We start from the raw sequence: 18,691 nt of genomic DNA, 5'->3' as shown, positions 1-18,691 counted from the left end.
ACTCGAGGCGGACATGAAATGGGTGCGTGCGCGTCCGTTCGACGTCCGTGTGGACGCAGATCAGGCGCAGGTTTGCGCCGAAAATGGGACGGCCCAGACGCCAAACCGAAAAAAATGTGGATACGGTTGCACGTTGGGCTGTGTCGTCTGTCCGTTTGGGCCCAAATGGACAAACACGGACCGGGAGGGTCGTGCGTTTGAGTTGCCCTTAGTTCCTCGGTTTGAAGAAAATAGATTAGATCAAGTGCAATAAACTTATGTAAGCAGGCTATAAGAGTTAAAATATTATTTACTGAAAAAAGCTTTCGCTCCGCTTTATAAATAAAGCAAACCGCCAAGAGCAACACATACAAGGACTAGTCCCATAGAAAGAAGTACAAAGGTTCTGCTGAGGGCACAGCTCAACAAGCCCAAAGGAAAACAAAAAAACAAGACGACAATCTTATTGTTCTTGACACGGAAGGGAGAGAAGAGAAGAGAGAAGAAGAGCCGGCTACAGAATAAGAGCTAGCTACAACACGTACTCCTAGATACTATGTGAGTCCTAATAAAATAGCATATCTTTATATTTTATTATTGTATTGTCCCAAAATAAGTATAAAGTTGAGTCACTTATTTTGGGATGAAGAAAGTATTTGTCCGTCATAAATTGACTATAAATGACACGACAACATCATGGTCTGGCTGTATTATCAACCATGCTCTTAAAGCGAATTGACGCGTGAGACAAGTCCACGAGTTATGAGTTAATCCATAACGTCATGGATTAGTTCACCATCAGCTATATTTTATCAGGAGAGACCAGGTGAAACATCACAGAATAATTGACGACATAAAGTGAAAGAGGGCATGTGTGCATATTTGCAGCACGTGACTGATGTGAACGAGATTTTTTACATGGAGTTGACGGTGCAGCGAGAGAACAGAAAAATCACTACTCCTACTAAGTTGATGACATGGCAGCTTGGTCGTGTCACTCCAGCCAATGAGCTGCCGATGGCTCGCGTCAGGATCAGGACATTTGCTTCTGCTGCTGTCACCACTCTATCGCTTAGCCACGACGCAGACCTATTAAATTAACCCTCGTCAAAGGGAAGATGCATCCACTCTTAGCCAGAGGATCAGTTTAAATTAAACTATACTGAGAGGGGCAATTATAACTAACCTAAACCTATTTTGCCCACGAAGCGGCCGGGGCGGATTGGGCGCCGCTCGGCGCCCTGAGGGCATGGCCAACGGGTAGCCTCGACCTGCTGCCCCGCAGGTCCACGCAGGTTCGGAGCTAGGCTCGGACTAAAAGCGATAGCCCTGCAGGTGGAGGTGTAGCTTGCAGAAGAGTCCGCCTCTTCAAGCGTGAAAAGACAGAGAAAGCGGAAAAATGGACTGAAGGGTGATGCATGCAGGAGAGAGCAAGGGAGAGGAACGAGAACGACAGGCATGCATGTGGGAAGAGAAGTATTGCATGATGGTCCACAAGGTGCAGCCACGGTTGGCTAGTAAATTTAAAAAACGGTGGCCTCATTATTTTTTGTTTTGATAAATAGCTGAGGGAGCATGAAGGAGATGCTTTCATTGTACATGCCCTAAGTAGGAGCTTCCTAGTTCAAATGACAATTTTAGTTTTCATGAGCCGTTTCATTTTGACTGAGCTATTCTCAGTCAACACATCACCCATACTTGACCCACATGCCTTGTGTTGCCCACCCGCGTCGACGCGCTCCACCGGTCCATCTCCGCCTCTTGTCTCCTGCTGCTACCCACACACTCCACCGGTCACCGTGAGGTCCCCGTCCCAGCTCCCATCCTCGAATCCCACCATCTGGTGTCAGATGCTTCGCCTCAATGTTCCCTCAGTCGACTCCTTCATGCTTCGGGCACCCCAATTCTTCTCTCCGACTTCCTCATCTATTGTCAAACTGGAAGGCTCCTGAACCATCTTCCAAGCTCGGCGTTGGTGCCAACCACCACCCAAAAAGCTCCTTCCCGCCAACGCGTAGACGCTCCATCTGTCGCATATTCGTTCGCTTCTATTATTTTTCTTAGATCAAGCTGGGAGAGAGGGGTTGACCTTTGTTCGGATTTATTAGGACCCCTCTTAGTTTGAGTCAAAATTTAACCATAAATTTAACTTAATAAATATGAACTACGTGTCACAGAAGTTATACCGAATACATTTTATATAATACTAGTATTTTTGCAGTGATCAAAATTTGATCCAAAATACAAGGAGGCCTAATAACTCTAGAAATCATATTTTATCAAAACTAGTAACCGACTGCCAGCAGACGCTTAAACCGCGCAGATTGGATGACTTTTTCCCATTTGAAGTCAAAGAAATGCATGACAGTTTTGCAAAAAAGCAATCCAGTTTCCCAAATACACTGAAACTGCCAGACGAACGTCCGCAAATGTCATATCTCGTGGCGAACGTTCGCCAGATAGGCCAACCCGATTTTATTTCTGGGATTCTTTTACACTCCGTTTGGATGTAGACATTCGAGACCTTGGATTTGAATTGGCTGCAATATCAAATCACTGAGACATTGATATTGAGATTCAACCCGAATTCTGCTGTTTGGATGTGTAAGCATTTGGCACTTGGAATTCAAGAAAAGAGACCGATGTTAATTCTTGTTTGGATGGTCAAAGTATTGAATTGGATCATTCGTGAGATTACAAGCACAACACCCATCCATGACGTGGTCCCTGAGGCGGAACCAAACCACACAACAGCGACGAGAGACGCACCAGAGTCGCGAGCGCACACAAAGCCGGACTCAAGTCCTTGCCGGTCAACCCAAGCAAACACGCGGCCGATCTAGGACAACCGCGGCAGCACAGGTGAAGACATGAGGTCGAAGAGGCGGCGGAGTCGTTCAATTAGGAGTGAGATGTCGAGGCAAAGGCCGATGGTTATTGCCGGCGGCGATGGCCGCCATGGACAACAGTAGCATCATCAGCCCGACGGGGGCGCCGCCCCGCCACGAAACATGGTTGTGCATCTTCATCTTCGTGTCCCCTTGTTGTTCCTCGTCTACGAGGTCCTGGGGATTCAGGCCTTGGACGTAGATGTTCGCATCTTGCAACGGTGACCACACCTCAGTCTCCCACCGCGACATGGGGCGACGGGATTGATGCAGACTAGATCCCAGCAGAGTTCTGGTGGCGTTTGGGTTGAAGAGGGCCAACCGCTGACTGCGCAAGCACTGCATATGCCTGGCCCTGCTGCAGGTCCGGGAGAAGGTCCGGCGGCTGCTGGCGTGGGAGTGCCTGTTCCGCGCAGCTGCATCGACCGATGACCGTGCAAGCGCTGCTTCCTTTTCTTTTTCGAGGGAAAGGCGAAGGGGTACGCGGGGGCGAGGCAATATCAAGCAAATCGGAGGGGTGGAGTTCCAAATTCGGGACGGGATGGCGCTAGTGTTGTCAGGGATGGTTCGATATCGATGTGTGATTCCATTCGCGAATGCCAAGACCATCCAAACAGCCACATTCGGGTAGTCAAATGCCAGTATCCAATTCTACGTGCGAATGTCTACATCCAAACGAAGTGTTAGGGTTATTTCTGGGAATTTGAGATGTCCCGAAAACGCCCCTGTTCTTTCTTATAGCCCAAGCCATCCCTTCTTCCCGGAGAGAGACACCCCCCCTCCAAAACTTTCCCCAATCCAATCTCCCAATCCAATCTTCCCTCTTCTCTCCTGGAACCCTAAGCCTCCTCAGGTACATGACCCACCCTTCCTCGTCCTCCTCGTCCGCCCCGGCGGCCGCGCCGGATGACCCGACCTCCCTTGCCCCGGGCTTCCGCTTCCACCCAACAGACGAGGAGCTCGTCTCCTACTACCTCAAGCGCAAGGTGCTCGGTCGCCCGCTCAAGGTCGACGCCATCGCTGAGGTAGACCTCTACAAGGTCGAGCCATGGGACCTCCCGGCAAGGTCGCGCCTCCGCAGCCGCGACTCCCAGTGGTACTTCTTCAGCCGCCTCGACCGCAAGCACGCCAACCGCGCGCGCACCAACCGCGCCACTGCAGGAGGCTACTGGAAGACCACCGGCAAGGACAGGGAGGTCCGCCATGGAGCTAGGGTTGTCGGGATGAAGAAGACGCTCGTCTTCCACGCTGGCCGCGCGCCTAAGGGCGAGCGCACCAACTGGGTCATGCACGAGTATCGCCTTGAGGGCGATGGTGCAGCCGGGATCCCACAGGTATTGCCACTTCGGACACCGGCGATGGACTTGTGGATTAAGTAGATATTAGACTTCTATCGATTTTTTTTCATACCTGATCCCAGTGGGCATTGTGCTATGACTGTACCGGGTCTTTTGCTACTGCGAGTCACGGGCAAAATTTTCGATCGCTAGGGTGGCAATGTTCTGTTATAGTTGCTAATGACGCTTGAATGCAATATAGCGATGCTGATTTTCAAACCATTGTGCACAGGATTCATTTGTAGTGTGCCGAATCTTCCAGAAGGCTGGGCCTGGTCCTCAAAACGGGGCACAGTATGGAGCTCCCTTCGTCGAGGAGGAGTGGGAGGCGGATGAGGATGATGATTTTGGTCCTCTGCCAGTGCAGAGGGACGTTGTTGGTGAGCATGAGGCTCCTGGTGCTATGGAGAAAGGATATCTTCAGATGAATGATCTCATTCAGGTATACCTACAACTTGCATGATTTTCTACTCACTGCTTGTTTTAGTAAAAGAAGCGTTTAGTTGGGTATAAAATGCTATACTGCAGAAAAGTCAGTTTATGTTGCATGCTTGCAGTTTGAGTTTTACATAGATCAGCTTGAGTTGGCACTGAATTTGTTAGGCTTCTGAATCTGAAGATAATAACACATGTAGTTCTATCTCCTTGCACTTGTCCATATGTACAGTCAGGAGGGGTAGCGTACCAGCTCGTTTTCTTGTGTGTGTGTGTCTGCACTCTCTGGGAGACAATGCCGAACACCTCTTCTTCTAGGTCTAGCACATGGGATGCGCCCTACGGACCTTAGATAGATGGGCAGGGCCCATACCGGTTCAACACTCCGCCTCAAGATGGGTGGTAGTAGATAGCTATTAACCCCATCTTGTCACATGCCAAGTTACAGTCCTTGTTCCCAGCCCCCCTGTTACCCAGAGCTGACATGAGTAAGGCTGATGATCCCAGCATCAAGTTTTCCCTTAATGAAGAAGCGATCAATTTCCACATGTTTTGTTCTATCATGTTGAATCGGGTCATTGGCAATGCTTATAGCTGACTGATTGTAACACCAAACTCTCAAGAGCGCCTTCCTCAGAAGTTTCAACTCGCTCAGTAGATTCTCCACCCAGAGCATCTCACTCAACCCTTGAGATAATGATCTTTAGTTAGCTTCTGCTGTTGATCTAGACACAACTCTGTTTGTTTCTTGCTTCTCCATGACACCAAATTTCCTCCCACAAACACACAATAGTCTGAAGTTGATCTTCTATCATCTTGACAACTTGCCCGATTAGAATCATTCTAGCCATCCACCTCAAGATGTCCACTCGCAAACCGCAACCCTTCCCCCTCTACATTGATGTCTGTGAGCGACAACTCGATCTTCTGGACAACTCCCTGTTGAGGAACGATGCCCCGGGAGTTCGAGCCCGCGAGGAACTGAGTGAGCTGCTCGACAGCCTCAGCAAGTCCTTACGTTCACCCATCTTTCTGACCAGCTACACGCAGCAGCTACTTACCCTTCTTCTCCCCCTGGCCACACACAGCAGCAGCAGCAGTAGTCCCGGCAACACCCTCAGTACTGCCTCCTCTTCCCTTTCCACTCATCTTCCTACCATGCAGGCAACAGTAGGAGTACAGCAGCAAGCAACAACACCGTCAGCAACTGCACCCAGCAGCAGCACAGCCAACCTCCTCTAAATCTGCCGTTCCTCCTCTGCTGCCTTCTCGCCGCGCACAGCCTCACCTCCTCTTCCTTCCCCGGGCCGAATGCAGCTGCTTCTCCGCCTCGCACGCGTGCGCACAGCAGCCTCTTCTCCGGCTCACAGGACTGCAGCTGATCCATGGCGGACCCCGCAGCCTTGCCTTCTGTCAGGTCCCGCCGAACCTGGTGTCTGATACCATGTAGAATCAGGAGGGGTAGCGTACCAGCTCGTGTTCGTGTGTGTGTGTGGCGGCGAAGATAGATGGGCAGGGCCCATACCGGTTCAACACCATATATGCCCTTGTCTTAGTTTAACTGATTAGCATATGAATTTTTTGGTGATACTCCAATCCTTCAGCTCTCTCTTAACGGACTCCTCCCATGTCAAATTCGGTCTACCCCGACCTCTCTTGACATTCTCCGCACGCTCTAGCATTGGAATCTTTTTGGGTGCCTTCGCATTATCCATGGTCAAAGGGAGATGTTGATCGCTTTTCATAGCCAGAGTTAGATTTTTTTTCGAAAATCCTGGCAGTTGGTATGCTCACAAAATTTGCTATCACATAGTCGGTTCCATCTTTTACTTGAAGCGAAAAAAGTGGTTTGTGAATGAAATAATGGATATTTGTATTTTCCCCATAAATCTGTAGAATGATGATTGATGGCACATAGTTTCATTCTAATCTGTTGTTGGTTTGTTTGTCGAGGAAAAAGGTTCATAATGTTACTGAGCATGTTTTGTGTCACGTTGGATCTAAGTTATTGTATCTTTCTCTGCACAGGGATGCTCCACTTCTTCAGCATTGGGATTTAGCTTGTTTTACTTTGCATTAACGAATTCTATGTCATGCTGTCCGGCAAGACTGCTGACATGCATTGGCTTTTTGACATACATATTTGTATTTCTATCAGGGTTAACTAGCAAGTATGAGATAATGACACACAAGAGTCATGATGTCATAGTATTCACTATTCAGGTCTATGAGCACTAAAAAGGTTGTAATTCTGTGTTGTCTTTTTTGTCTTTAATAACTTTATAAATGCCAACGCCATCTTTTGACTTTTCGGATGGTCAGCGCCGCCATAAACTCTATAACCAGTAAAAGATCAGACGAGACTGAACTTCACAAGGTCTGCGTGTCAGAGATGATCAAACATACTCCCTCCATTCCTAAATATAAGTCTTTAGAGATTCCAATATGGACTAGATACGGATGTATATAGACACAGTTTAGAGTGTAGATTCACTCATTTTGCTCCGTATGTAGTCCATATTGTGATCTCTAAAAAGACTTATATTTAGGAAAGAAGGGAGTACATATGTATTCTAAGCTATAATTCTGTTGAACGTAATAATTTTTTAGCATACTATTTATCCACACAGGACTATTTTTTACTTTATTCGCATGCGATTATGCTTTATGGGTAATTTCTTTGTTTTGCTCTGATCATTTCTTTACCTAATATGCCAGTTTTTCTAACACACTTTCCCCCTCAAATTCAGGACTTGGCTGGTCAAAATGAGAATGGCAGTGTTGTTTTGCCGGTTTCTGACACTTCAAACACCAGCAGCCATTCTGAAGACGTAGAAGGAAATTCAGGGGACATTTTGAATGACCCAAGTCTTGGTTCTAATTTTCTTCAGTATATTCATCCTGGAGAACAAAATAACCCAATGCTTAATGAAAATATGTTATTTAATGCCAATGTTGGAGATTTTCTTAATAGTTCTAGCCCCAATGATGAATTCCTAGAGCTGAAGGATTTGGAGTTACCTCTAGGCAATGATTCCACTATCTGGCCTTCTGATGGTTGGGCCTGGAAAACAGCTTTCCCCTTGGATGCTGTAAACGGGGCCAACAATGAGGTCCCTCTGATCACTGGTGATCAGCCTTTCCAGCCAGATGAGTTGGCCCAGTTGTTGCAGACACTACAAGATGACTCCTCCCAGTTGGGCTCAACTATGACTGATCTCCCACACTCTTCTATTACAAATTCAGTCAAGCCAGAAGATGATTCTCTTATGTATTTTGATGCGCCCTTTGATAACTCAATGTTCAGTGATGGATTTAGACAGACGAATGGATTTCTCGGCTCCCCAGCAACCATTCTATCTGGTATCGAGACACTGGATGATGGTATTCCATACTATGATGCAATGGACGATAATAATTTATTTAATGATATGATGTGCTCTGTACAGCAGTCGGCTGGGAGCAGCTCCCATGTCTTTAATGGGCCAGTTCTTACTCAAGAGGTATGCTACCAGTTCATGTAAGAGATGAACTCACTGCACTTTGTGCAGATCATTGATGTACTCACACACTACTTTTACAGGTCAACAATCCCAACTATACTTATAGTCCAACTCAAAAGGTTGTAGAACCTAATTTTGTAGTTGGGGCCCCGTCGTCCACTAGGTTATCTGAAGCTGGTGGTCAGTTAAATTGTGTTGTTTTACCAGGTAATGTTATTATGGAAAAGAACAGGCCAGCTATCCTTTGCTATATTTTGCTCTTTAGTACCTATTCAACTATTGATCCAGTATCTCTATCTATGTCACCCTGAGGGAACGTTTGCAGTTATATTTACTTGCCCTGATTAAGCAAGATCATTTTGTGCATCTTGCAAAGAAAAACAAGCTTTTGGTTGTGCTTAATCAGGGTAATGTTAACTTGGATGTTGTAGCCGTAAATGAAGATTACTGAAAAGTTATGGTAATTGTGTTGGACAGATTCTCAGGCTAAGAATGGGCGTTTTGTAAAGATGCTGGATTCAATCTCGGCTCCCCCTGCTTTTGCAGCAGAGTTCCCGGGCAAATCCTTGTCTGGTGTGCACCCTAACACCATCAGCGTGTCTACCGAAGTAATCAGCATAGGAAGCTTAACTGTTGCTTCTCGACAAGGCAAGTGGTCGTTCCAGAAGGATGAAGACATGGAGCTTCTCTTCTCCACAGGTTTCCAGCCTGATAACCGCATACACTGTGGTGGCTGCAACACAGTGACTGCGGTGCTGCGCGGCGGCTTCTGTCTCTTTTTCCTGTCAGCAATAATGCTCCTGGTGAGCTACGAGGTGGGCCTGTGCATCTACGGCAAGTAACCTGGCCTGCCCGCCCGGTATTGGGTATAAAAATATTATTATGACGTTAGGTAATTGTATGTGTGTTGAGGCGAGAACTGGGGACCTCCTGATGGCCTAAATGTATGGCATTGCATGACATGACCTTGTGCATCTGTTAAATTCGACAGCATTAGCGGTACCGTTTTGCAGCCTGAGAGGAGTTAGTGCTGTATCAATGAATTCCTCCAGTGATATTAGAACTGCTTAATAATCAAGTGCATGGTGGTGTTGCAGTTATCCATGTTCGTTAGGTAGTTTCAGCGTAGAATGTTGTAAATACAAATACCAAGTTGGCGGCTGAACCCAAGCTCAGGATGCTTCAGCTCTGTATGTGTTGTCATTTGTCAGGTTTGAACAAAATTCTAAACTCGCATGCTCTCGGTGGCAAGGGTAGCCGTCATGGGCATTGCTGCCTGCCTTTAACATAGTGTTTTCAGCCTAAAAAAAGACCTACCATCTGTGCTGCTTCGCCTCGTTCATCTGGAAGAGCAGGGTGCCATCCCATTGCCTGGCTGCTTGTCCAGAGGAGGATCAACACAAGGGGATGTTGCGCTGATTATCTCTCCCTCTGAGCGAAACGGCTGACGATCTTGTGTTCGGCTGCAATTTTGCCGCTGCATTCTGGATCTTGTTGGCACTCCCATTTCCGTTTCTTGGGATGATATGATGGGTCAATCATTTGCTTCATTAGTTCCAACAGTGCCAGCTACGGAATCTGCTATTGGATTATTATTTTTTCGAAACGGAATCTGCTATTGGATTTTTACTTTCGAGTCAGAGGGACTATTGCTGTCAAATCTATAAATTGCATTCAAGGTTAAACATAATTACAGGAGAGTTACCAAATACAAAGTTTCGTTCTCCTTTCGTTCTCTTCTTTCTTTTCTTTTTGCCTAGCCGATCATAGCTTCCACTCAATATTTCTGTTTCTCTGCTGTAAGTAAACCTCAATGTAACACTCTGCTCCATATACTCATTGACCGGGTTTTAGCGATTTGATGGACCTGATTACGGAAACCTGGGATGTTGAGCTCGTGACAGAACTGTTCTGTGAAGAAGATGCAAAAGAGATACTTGCTATCCCTGTTGATAGTGGCATGAACGATCTGGTAGCGTGGCATTTTGACACGAAAGGCTTATTCCCTGTGAAATCTGCATATCACTTGGGAACGAGGTTGCGAGATGCAAGCTCGTCTGCCGTAGTGCCGCAGGCCTCACAAAGATGGAATAGATTTTGGAGTCTGAGCCTGCCTCCTAAAATTCGTACGTTCCTATGGCGTCCGTCACACAAGTCGTTGCTTTTGCGAATGAACATCAAGAGGAAACACGTTGACCTGGATACTAGATGTCCGATGTGCTTGCGCCTGGATGAGGATGGGGGACATCTGTTCTTGAAGTGTAAGTTGGTAAAGCAAGTCTGGAGGGTATTGCAGCTTGAGGATGTCAGGCTCGTATTGCTGGAATGTGTAAATCCTGATGCTATTTTTGATCACTTGTGGTCGCTGAAACCTGAAAAGCGTGACCTGATGCTTGGGGAAAGTATCAGGTGCTCCCAGTGCTCCAATGACAAAAAATATATTTTTAAACATTTCAAAAAATTATGAAAAAAATTCTGAATGTTCACAAAGAATATGACTACAACCCCTAAAAATTTCAGCTCCAAACTCAAAATGCACATTGAGAAACAAAAAAGACAAATCCAGATGTGAATAGTGTCAATGTTGCTTTAGTCTTTTTTTTACACTATTCGTACTAGATTTTACTTTTTTGTTTCTCAATGTGTGTTTTGATTTTGGACCTGAAATTTTTAGGGATGGTAGTCATATTCCTTGTTAACATTCATATTTTTTTTCTAGAATTTTTTGGAACATTTAAAAATGTTTTTATAACATTGGAGCACCGGGAGTACCTCAAGGCTGGGAGCACCCGATACTTTCCCCTGATTGCTTGTATTTCTCTGGGAGTGGTGGAATGTTCGGAATATGGCTAATCAGGGAGAAAAGATTAAGCCGGCTGCTGGAGTGGCGTATTATGTTAGGAAACTGTTGACGGATTTCTATGTTGAGGAAGGAAGTATTCAGGCACATACATTGCCAGCTATAGTTCAAGTTTGGAGAAAACCGAAGGGAAGGCAGGGTTTGTTAAAATAAATTTCGATGCTGCTTTTTATGTTGAAGAGGGAAGAGGTGCTTAGGGCTGTGTGGCGCATTCGGGACAAGGGGAGTTCATTGCGGCGTATGCAGGAAAGCTGGACTACCTTATCTCATCCCTCCAGGCTGAAGCTACGGCGTGCAACAAGGCCATTGAAGCCGCGAGCGAGATGGGACTTCATCAAGCGATTTTTGAATCCGACTCTTTACAACTGGTTAATGCTATCAATTCTAGAGACTATGATCTTTCGTCCATCGGTGTTCTGTTGCGGGAAGCAAGGTCCTTCGATGCTTTTCAATTTAATTTCTGCAAACGTTCTTGTAACACTGTAGCTCAGTTTTGCTGCTTTTGGTAGGAACAAGTTCCAGATTTTGTACAAGACCTGGTGGCCAGCGATTATGCTGCGCAAGTTTAAGGTTTGGAATGGATATTCCAGTTCAAAAAAAAAAACACTCTGCTCCATATGGCTTTTTGCCCTTTTTATTATGAAAATTCTTTTGCTTTATACGTATATTACTAGTGCACAACAAAAGTCTGCGTGCTTATTAAATACACACAAGATAAATAGCTGCCGCAGCCTGCAAGCAGTCGTTTCTCTCAACTATCCTTCTTCCAGTTGGCGTTGGGAACGTTGCCTTCTAATAATAACATGACATCCTGGTAGCAATTGGCAGATTGCTAGTATCATCGATAGCAGTAGCACTACATCTCTCCAGGAAGCATTGTATCCCCAGGAAGATCACAAAATGCATTACCCTACATTGCAACAACACAACATATGACATGTTAGTAATTTCTGTAGCAGCATTTGCCCTTCATTGCAACAAGAGCCCAAGTACTCTTCGACATCACTTACCTCCCCTGTAAGATGGGCGACGCATCTTTTCTCAGCAATCAGTTCAGCTTCACTCTGAAGGAATCATTACATGATCGGTTATTCCATCATTATACTGCATATTACCAACCATTATTTCTACAACTCAATGCTACCTTTTTGATCCGGCCCCAGAGAAAATCGTCCATCGCCACATCTTTAACTAGTTCATAGTCACCATCGCCCTGTATGAATAATGTCAGAGTGCAAATTGCCATCTTGTATAATATTCCTATCAGGAAGAAAAGTAACGGGGATTTCAGTTTGAAATCTTACCTTTGATCTGCACGGCATGCTGAATACAATGTCTGCTGCTATGCCATAAGGATTTCCGGTCGTATAAACCTATGGTTTGGCATCGCCTTTGCTTCAGTGGTACACCAAAACAAAAGAAGCAATCAACAATCCTAGAGTAGAAAACATTACCCCTGTAGAGAACCAGTCTCCTTCCGGGGTAGGAGTTACGAGGGACCTCATGGCATCGACGATGGAAACAGCTGTTGATGCAGCTGAAGATCTGCCCCACTTTTGGATGAGCACACCTCCACGCTGGATAGCCATTGGAATGAATACACAATATTCTCTTAGTTGTCCCAAATGATAGATGAATTGCAGATAAATGTGGAACAGTGTGTACCTTTTGAACAGTTATAGTGAAATCCTCTTCTAGCCACTTTGTATCTTTGATGACTTCTTTTACTGGCGTCCCATTAATTTTGGCATTCAAGAAATCAGGAACCTACTCAGGTGGAAATCATCAAATCAGTACTCCAAAGCACTACCAACACACTAGCCATGTTTGTAATCATATCTTCACCTGAGTTGTTGAATGGTTTCCCCAAATAGTCATATTTGATATTTTGTCATAAAACACACCAGCTTTTAACGCTAGCTGCAAAAACATTGTGAATAGCAGATTAGTCTTGTCATTTGTTGAAATAAAATAACAGAAACATATCAGAAATAATTAAGATTCAACATCAAGTACCTGACACTTGGCTCTATTTTCATCCAACCTTGTCAATGCATGAAAGTTCTTTGCTGGTAGGTTGGGAGCATTTTTCAAGCAGATCAAAGCACTACAAGAAGCATATACTCCAAGTCAGACATGATAATAGCATAAATCAATAACACACTTAGCAACCACAAAACCTGTCCATACTTAGTGTTACAGGGGTTCCCAACAACTATGACTTTCACATTCCGAGATGCCACAGCGTTAAGTGCTTTCCCCTGAGACAATTCAAAATTTCAGCCAATAACAATACAACTATTCTGTGATCATTTGTGTACTCATATATCTGTTAAAAACTTAAATCAGATTTATGTTCAAGTTTTTAGCAGGTTTCATGCTAAGGAATCCCATAGTTCCCCCTCCGTCGAATATGCAAGAGGGCAGGGCACATTTTGCATCTAAGGAACCACATAGTTAAATGTCAAAGTTTGAGATATACTCCCTCCGTTTCTAAATATAAGCCTTTTAGAGATTTTAATACGGACTACATGCGGATGTATATGGACATATTTTAGAGCGTAGATTCACTCATTTTGCTCTGTATGTAGTACTTACTGGAATATCTAAAAGGGCTTATATTTAGGAACGGAGGGAGTACTCTCCCACAAAGAAAAATAATGTCTCTTTTACAGAATGGGTTCTTACGATTTCATGACAGTATACTTGACATATAATAAGGAAAAGAATGCAAAAGGAAACCTGTTCAGCGAAGATTTGACCATTGATATCTAGTAACGCAGCTCGCTCCACTCCAGGTCCTCTGGGTTTGGCCCCAATTAGAAGGGCCCAATCTGCATCTTCGAAGATCACATAAGGATCTATGCCGATGCTGACTTCTCTTAGCAATGGATACAATGAATCCTCCAGTTCCATAGCTACACCTGCAGTTGTAATTATAAGAAAGCATTAGGAAGAAGGGCGATATTGCCCTGTCTCAGTAATTCATTTATACCTGGGAGTACAGCAAAATTGGAATTTGGAATGCAGTTTAAAATGTGTATCATGTAGCAAATTAAGATGGATCGATGTTGCTTCTCAAATGTCAAGCAAAATAAGTTAGCGAAGCTACCTTCGAGTGCTTGTAATGATCTTTCCGAGCCCAATAACTTAAGTGCTATTGGTTGGTCCTGTCCGAAAACCTCACCGGAGGCAAGCTACAAAAATGCAGTCATATAAATGATCAATACTTTCTGATGTGCTAGACGCAAAATTTCAAGACAAGAATATGGTCGGTCGATTGTAATTAAGCACAAGGATGATACATCAGCAGAGAGGAAAGTGCCAATCAGTTATGTGCATAGCATAGCTTCGGTTGTCGTAGTGGCAACAGTAGAATTATCACTAGGCAGTACTTGTCAATATCAATATATACTGCACTTGCATCTGGTAAATGAGAATATTGTGACTATTACTGTGCCATTCTTGTCTATGCATTTTCAATAAAAGGAGGAGAATTGTTGACAAGGTCAGTCAACACCTCTACATAGACAAAATTTGAATAAATTGGATGAAGACAATGTTTTTATTACTCGGTGCTACTTACTTTGAAGAGCAGATGATTCGATATCATCCCGGCCGCACCTGACACAGAAACGTTCACTAATTTCTTCCAGGACTTGGTCTTTTCATCCTGCGTTCCGTTTGACAGGAGGAGCACAGATTAATACGATCGAGCAGCTCTGTATTAGTTAAGCACGTTCAATTATGCCGTATGAATATCCACTGATCAATCAAGACAGGGAGTGTAAATCATCATGCAATGATACGGCTTCATCACATATTAACAGATCAACATCAGGCGCAGTGTTCGCTCAACGCTGTATCATAAAAAAAAAGAAGCCTCTTTCTTCTCTCAATTCAAAAGCCATGACCAAATCCCAGCCACAATCGAGAAGATCGACTGAGGCGTAACATCGTAGTCCCGGTACCAGTAACGCTTCCAGCGGAGCGCGCGCCAACCCAGCCAGACACTAGCCGATCATTTCAACAAACACGTTGAGGGAGAGCAGTGAGGACGACTGACCGCCTCGAGATCGTAGGTGGTGCAGAAGACCCCGAAGCATTCCTTGCGCGCCGCCTCCGCCTCCGCCGCTAGCGTCCCCTGCACCTGCTGCCTGGCGGTGCAGACGCATGAAAACAAAAGCGCACTCCTCAGACCTATGGTTGTTGCAGCTCGCGGGAGGATCGATCAGCAGGCTGGGTAGCGGTACGAGGTTTGGCGTGCACTCACTTGGCTGCCTCGACGGAGCAGCGGAATGTGGGCCTGCGCGGGTGGAGCAGCTGGACGGAGCGGCGTCGGGCGGCGTGGGCGCCCAGAGCGCCCGTGGAGCCGCCGCGGAGCGCCTGCGGCCTCGCTAGGGAGGATAAATCCATGGCGGTGGAGCTGGAGATGGAGCAGAGTGGATAGGCAGGGGAGGGAGTCAGTGGACGAGATTATTTAGAGCGCCAACGATTCGGACTAGCCCTTGGGTGCCCGCTACTTATACCCTGCGTTGAACGGCCGCCAACCGTGACACGCGGCGCGACGACGACAGTACGACCGTACTGAGTGGATGGATGGTGTACCACGTGTACGTGGTCTGGCTCCGGTGCGCTTGTCTGGCACTACCATGTCAGCGTCCAATCAGCAACTCAGTTTTTTTTCCCGAGTAAAGTGGGTTCTTAACAGCGTTGCAGTCCGCTAATACAAGTTGTTTGATACTGTCTGAAACCTGGTGGTGCTATCTCCAGTTTTCCCTACATTAGCTAGACTATGAGTAAGACTATTTTAATTATGATCAATTAAAAGCGGAACAAACCCTCGAAGCTGCAGGAGCTTCTTGATTTCCATCATCAGATGTCCATAGACTGACGGATTAACCGAATCGTCCGTCAAAGCCCTATTGAAAGTTCAGAGGGTTGAATGCTCATTGATAAACTCAGGTTAAGGATGCTTTGTGTATTTCGTTATTTCTCAACATGAATTTCTGCTTTGCTTTTTTTAAAACACAAACACAGTACGAGAACAGACGCTCATACATACGCACATCAACCCCATGAATATGCGCACGCACGTCCTACCTCTATGACCATCTCTGAAAGACTGGGTCACCACATCACCTTAATATTGACAAAGGCACCACAAACACCCTGGTAGTCGGGAATCGTGTGAAGACCTGAAATAAATCTAGAAAAATGCGAGCACCGCTGTCTAAGTCCCGGACTTGACCCTGGTGGGTTGGGGATATAATTGTCCTCCTGACCATTCAACCACATGCTGTTTCGCAATTTCTCTCGTTTCTGTTACTACTAGTAAATGTGTATGTGCATGCATGTTAATATTAGGAAGTAAATCAATTGCACATTAATTACGTGGATAGTGCAGATGTTAATATTTTGTATGATATTAAATTATTAATTGCATGCTAAACATGTGCATCGCTCGCCATTGAAGCAATATAGGTTGCCGGATTGGCATGATGGTCGAGATTTGTTGGATCTTTTCCTTTGGATCTTTTTATATTGATATATGGTACAAATACTCTTGCTTTAGCATTTTTAAATGTGTAACAATACTATAAGATCGGATCTATGGAGGCTCGTGTTTGAGAGCAGCCTCTTTCCCAAGAAAAGCTTAGGGTTCCTTTGCCTCCCGTCGGCGTCGCCGCCGGTCTGCCTCGTCTCCGGTGGCTTTAGGGCCATGGCAGCGCGGTGGATCCCGGCCCTTGCCTTTGGGAGGACTCCGTTTTTAGATGTTTCTTCAAGTTTTGTTAGGATTTGTATCCTGCTCAGGAAGACGAGACATCGGTGACTCCCTTAAGATGGAATAAGGTCTTCCCCGCCTAGCCCCATTCCGGTGGTGTGTTTAGCATCATCGGTGGACGTGTGAAGGTGTGTCTCCGGCAGATCTATCCTTGGTGGATTTGCTCGGATCTGGTCGTAGTTTGTCTACGTTTGTGTTTCTTCAGGTTGGATCCTTCCGATCTACGCTACTCTTCATCGGCGGCGGTTGCTGTTCTGCTGAGCTGGTCCTATGGGGCCTTAGCACGATGACTTCCCAATTGTCTACTACACAAGTTTTGCCCGGCTCCGACGAGAGAGGGGCGATGACGGCGGCGCGCCTTCGGCTCGCTTCAGTGCTTGTAGTCGTCGTTAGATGGTCTACGGACCTGGATGTAATTTTTATTATTTCTGGTGTTCGTTGTATTGCCATGATTGAAGATGGATAGATTGGATGTTTTCTCGAGAAAAAAACTTACGGGTGACAGCAGGGGTTAACTTTTCCCCAACTCCACGAGGTCTCTTCGAACTAGAGTTTTTGAAGCACCTCTTGAAGAGCTTCACGGAAAAGATGAAGTTGGACATTGGATTCTAGTTTTTTCTCGACGAGGGACACAGTGAAACTACTGTTGGGGAACGTAGCAGAAATTCAAAATTTTCCTACGTGTCACCAAGATCTATCTATGGAGAGACCAGCAACGAGTAGAAGGAGAGTGCATCTACATACCCTTGTAGATCGCTAAGCAGAAGCGTTCAAGTGAACGGGGTTGATGGAGTCGTACTCGTCGTGATTCAAATCACCGATGATCAAGTGCCGAACGCACGGCACCTCCGCGGTCAACACACGTACAGCCCGATGACGTCTCCCACGCCTTGATCTAGCAAGGAGAGAGGGAGAGGTTGAGGAAGACTCCATCCAACAGCAGCACAACGGCGTGGTGGTGGTGGAGGAGCGTGGCAATCCAGCAGGGCTTCGCCAAGCACCATGGGAGAGGAGGAGTAGGGAGAGAGGCAGGGCTGCACCAAGAGGAAGAGAACTCATGTGACGCCCCCGATTCAATCGTACACTAATCATGCACGCAAATGTGTACGATCAAGATCAGGGACTCACGGGAAGATATCACAACACAACTCTAAAACATAAATAAGTCATACAAGCATCATAATACAAGCCAGGGGCCTCGAGGGCTCGAATACAGGTGCTCGATCATAGACGAGTCAGCGGAAGCAACAATATCTGAGTACAGACATAAGTTAAACAAGTTGCCTTAAGAAGGCTAGCACAAACTGGGATACAGATCGAAAGAGGCGCAGGCCTCCTGCCTGGGATCCTCCTAAACTACTCCAGGTCGTCGTCAGCGGGCTGCACGTAGTAGGGGCACCTCCGGTGTAGTAGGGGTCGTCGTCGACGGTGGCGTCTGGCTCCTGGACTCCAGCATCTGGTTGCGACAACCAGAAAGAAAGGAAAGGGGGAAAAGGGGGGAGAAAGCAACCGTGAGTACTCATCCAAAGTACTCGCAAGCAAGGAACTACACTACATATGCATGGGTATATGTGTAAGGAGGCCATATCGGTGGACTGAACTGCAGAATGCCAGAATAAAAGGGGGATAGCTAGTCCTATCGAAGACTACGCTTCTGGCAGCCTCCGCCTCGCAGCACGTAGAAGAGAGTAGATTGAAGTCCTCCAAGTAGCATCTCCAAGTAGCATCTCCAAGTAGCATCTCCAAGTAGCATCTCCAGTAGCATCGCATAGCATAATCCTACCCGGCGATCCCCTCCTCATATCCCTGAGGGAGAGCGACCACCGGTCGTATCTGGCACTTGGAAGGGTGTGTTTTATTAAGTATCCGGTTCTAGTTGTCATAAGGTCAAGGTACAACTCCAA

At 46.0% G+C, this 18,691-nt stretch overlaps 2 protein-coding genes across 2 annotated transcripts; one reads left to right on the top strand and one right to left on the bottom strand.

Moving 5' to 3' along the window:
* Positions 1 to 3,619: 3,619 nt before the first annotated feature.
* Positions 3,620 to 9,242, top strand: LOC119336110 (NAC domain-containing protein 78-like). Its single transcript, XM_037608131.1, has 5 exons — positions 3,620 to 4,201; positions 4,437 to 4,646; positions 7,390 to 8,142; positions 8,223 to 8,349; positions 8,620 to 9,242. Exons 1-5 carry the CDS (start codon positions 3,725 to 3,727, stop codon positions 8,982 to 8,984), a joined length of 1,932 nt encoding a protein of 643 aa, XP_037464028.1. The 5' UTR covers positions 3,620 to 3,724; the 3' UTR covers positions 8,985 to 9,242.
* Positions 9,243 to 11,597: 2,355 nt separating this feature from the next.
* On the bottom strand, positions 11,598 to 15,489 carry LOC119336111 (malate dehydrogenase [NADP] 1, chloroplastic-like). The gene is made up of 14 exons (XM_037608132.1): positions 15,276 to 15,489; positions 15,069 to 15,159; positions 14,589 to 14,675; positions 14,115 to 14,199; positions 13,745 to 13,926; positions 13,193 to 13,263; positions 13,019 to 13,109; positions 12,848 to 12,922; positions 12,668 to 12,769; positions 12,457 to 12,579; positions 12,307 to 12,375; positions 12,147 to 12,215; positions 12,013 to 12,066; positions 11,598 to 11,912 (listed from the first exon to the last, which is right to left on the bottom strand). The coding sequence occupies exons 1-14, from the start codon at positions 15,416 to 15,418 to the stop codon at positions 11,859 to 11,861; spliced, it is 1,296 nt and encodes a 431-aa protein (XP_037464029.1). The 5' UTR covers positions 15,419 to 15,489; the 3' UTR covers positions 11,598 to 11,858.
* Between the last annotated feature and the right edge of the window lie 3,202 nt (positions 15,490 to 18,691).

The sequence above is a fragment of the Triticum dicoccoides genome, chromosome 7B (genome assembly GCF_002162155.2).
Source record: "Triticum dicoccoides isolate Atlit2015 ecotype Zavitan chromosome 7B, WEW_v2.0, whole genome shotgun sequence".
Lineage (NCBI taxonomy): Eukaryota > Viridiplantae > Streptophyta > Magnoliopsida > Poales > Poaceae > Triticum > Triticum dicoccoides.
Note: the sequence above shows the minus strand (reverse complement) of the source record. Positions and strands in the feature narration are given on the sequence as shown.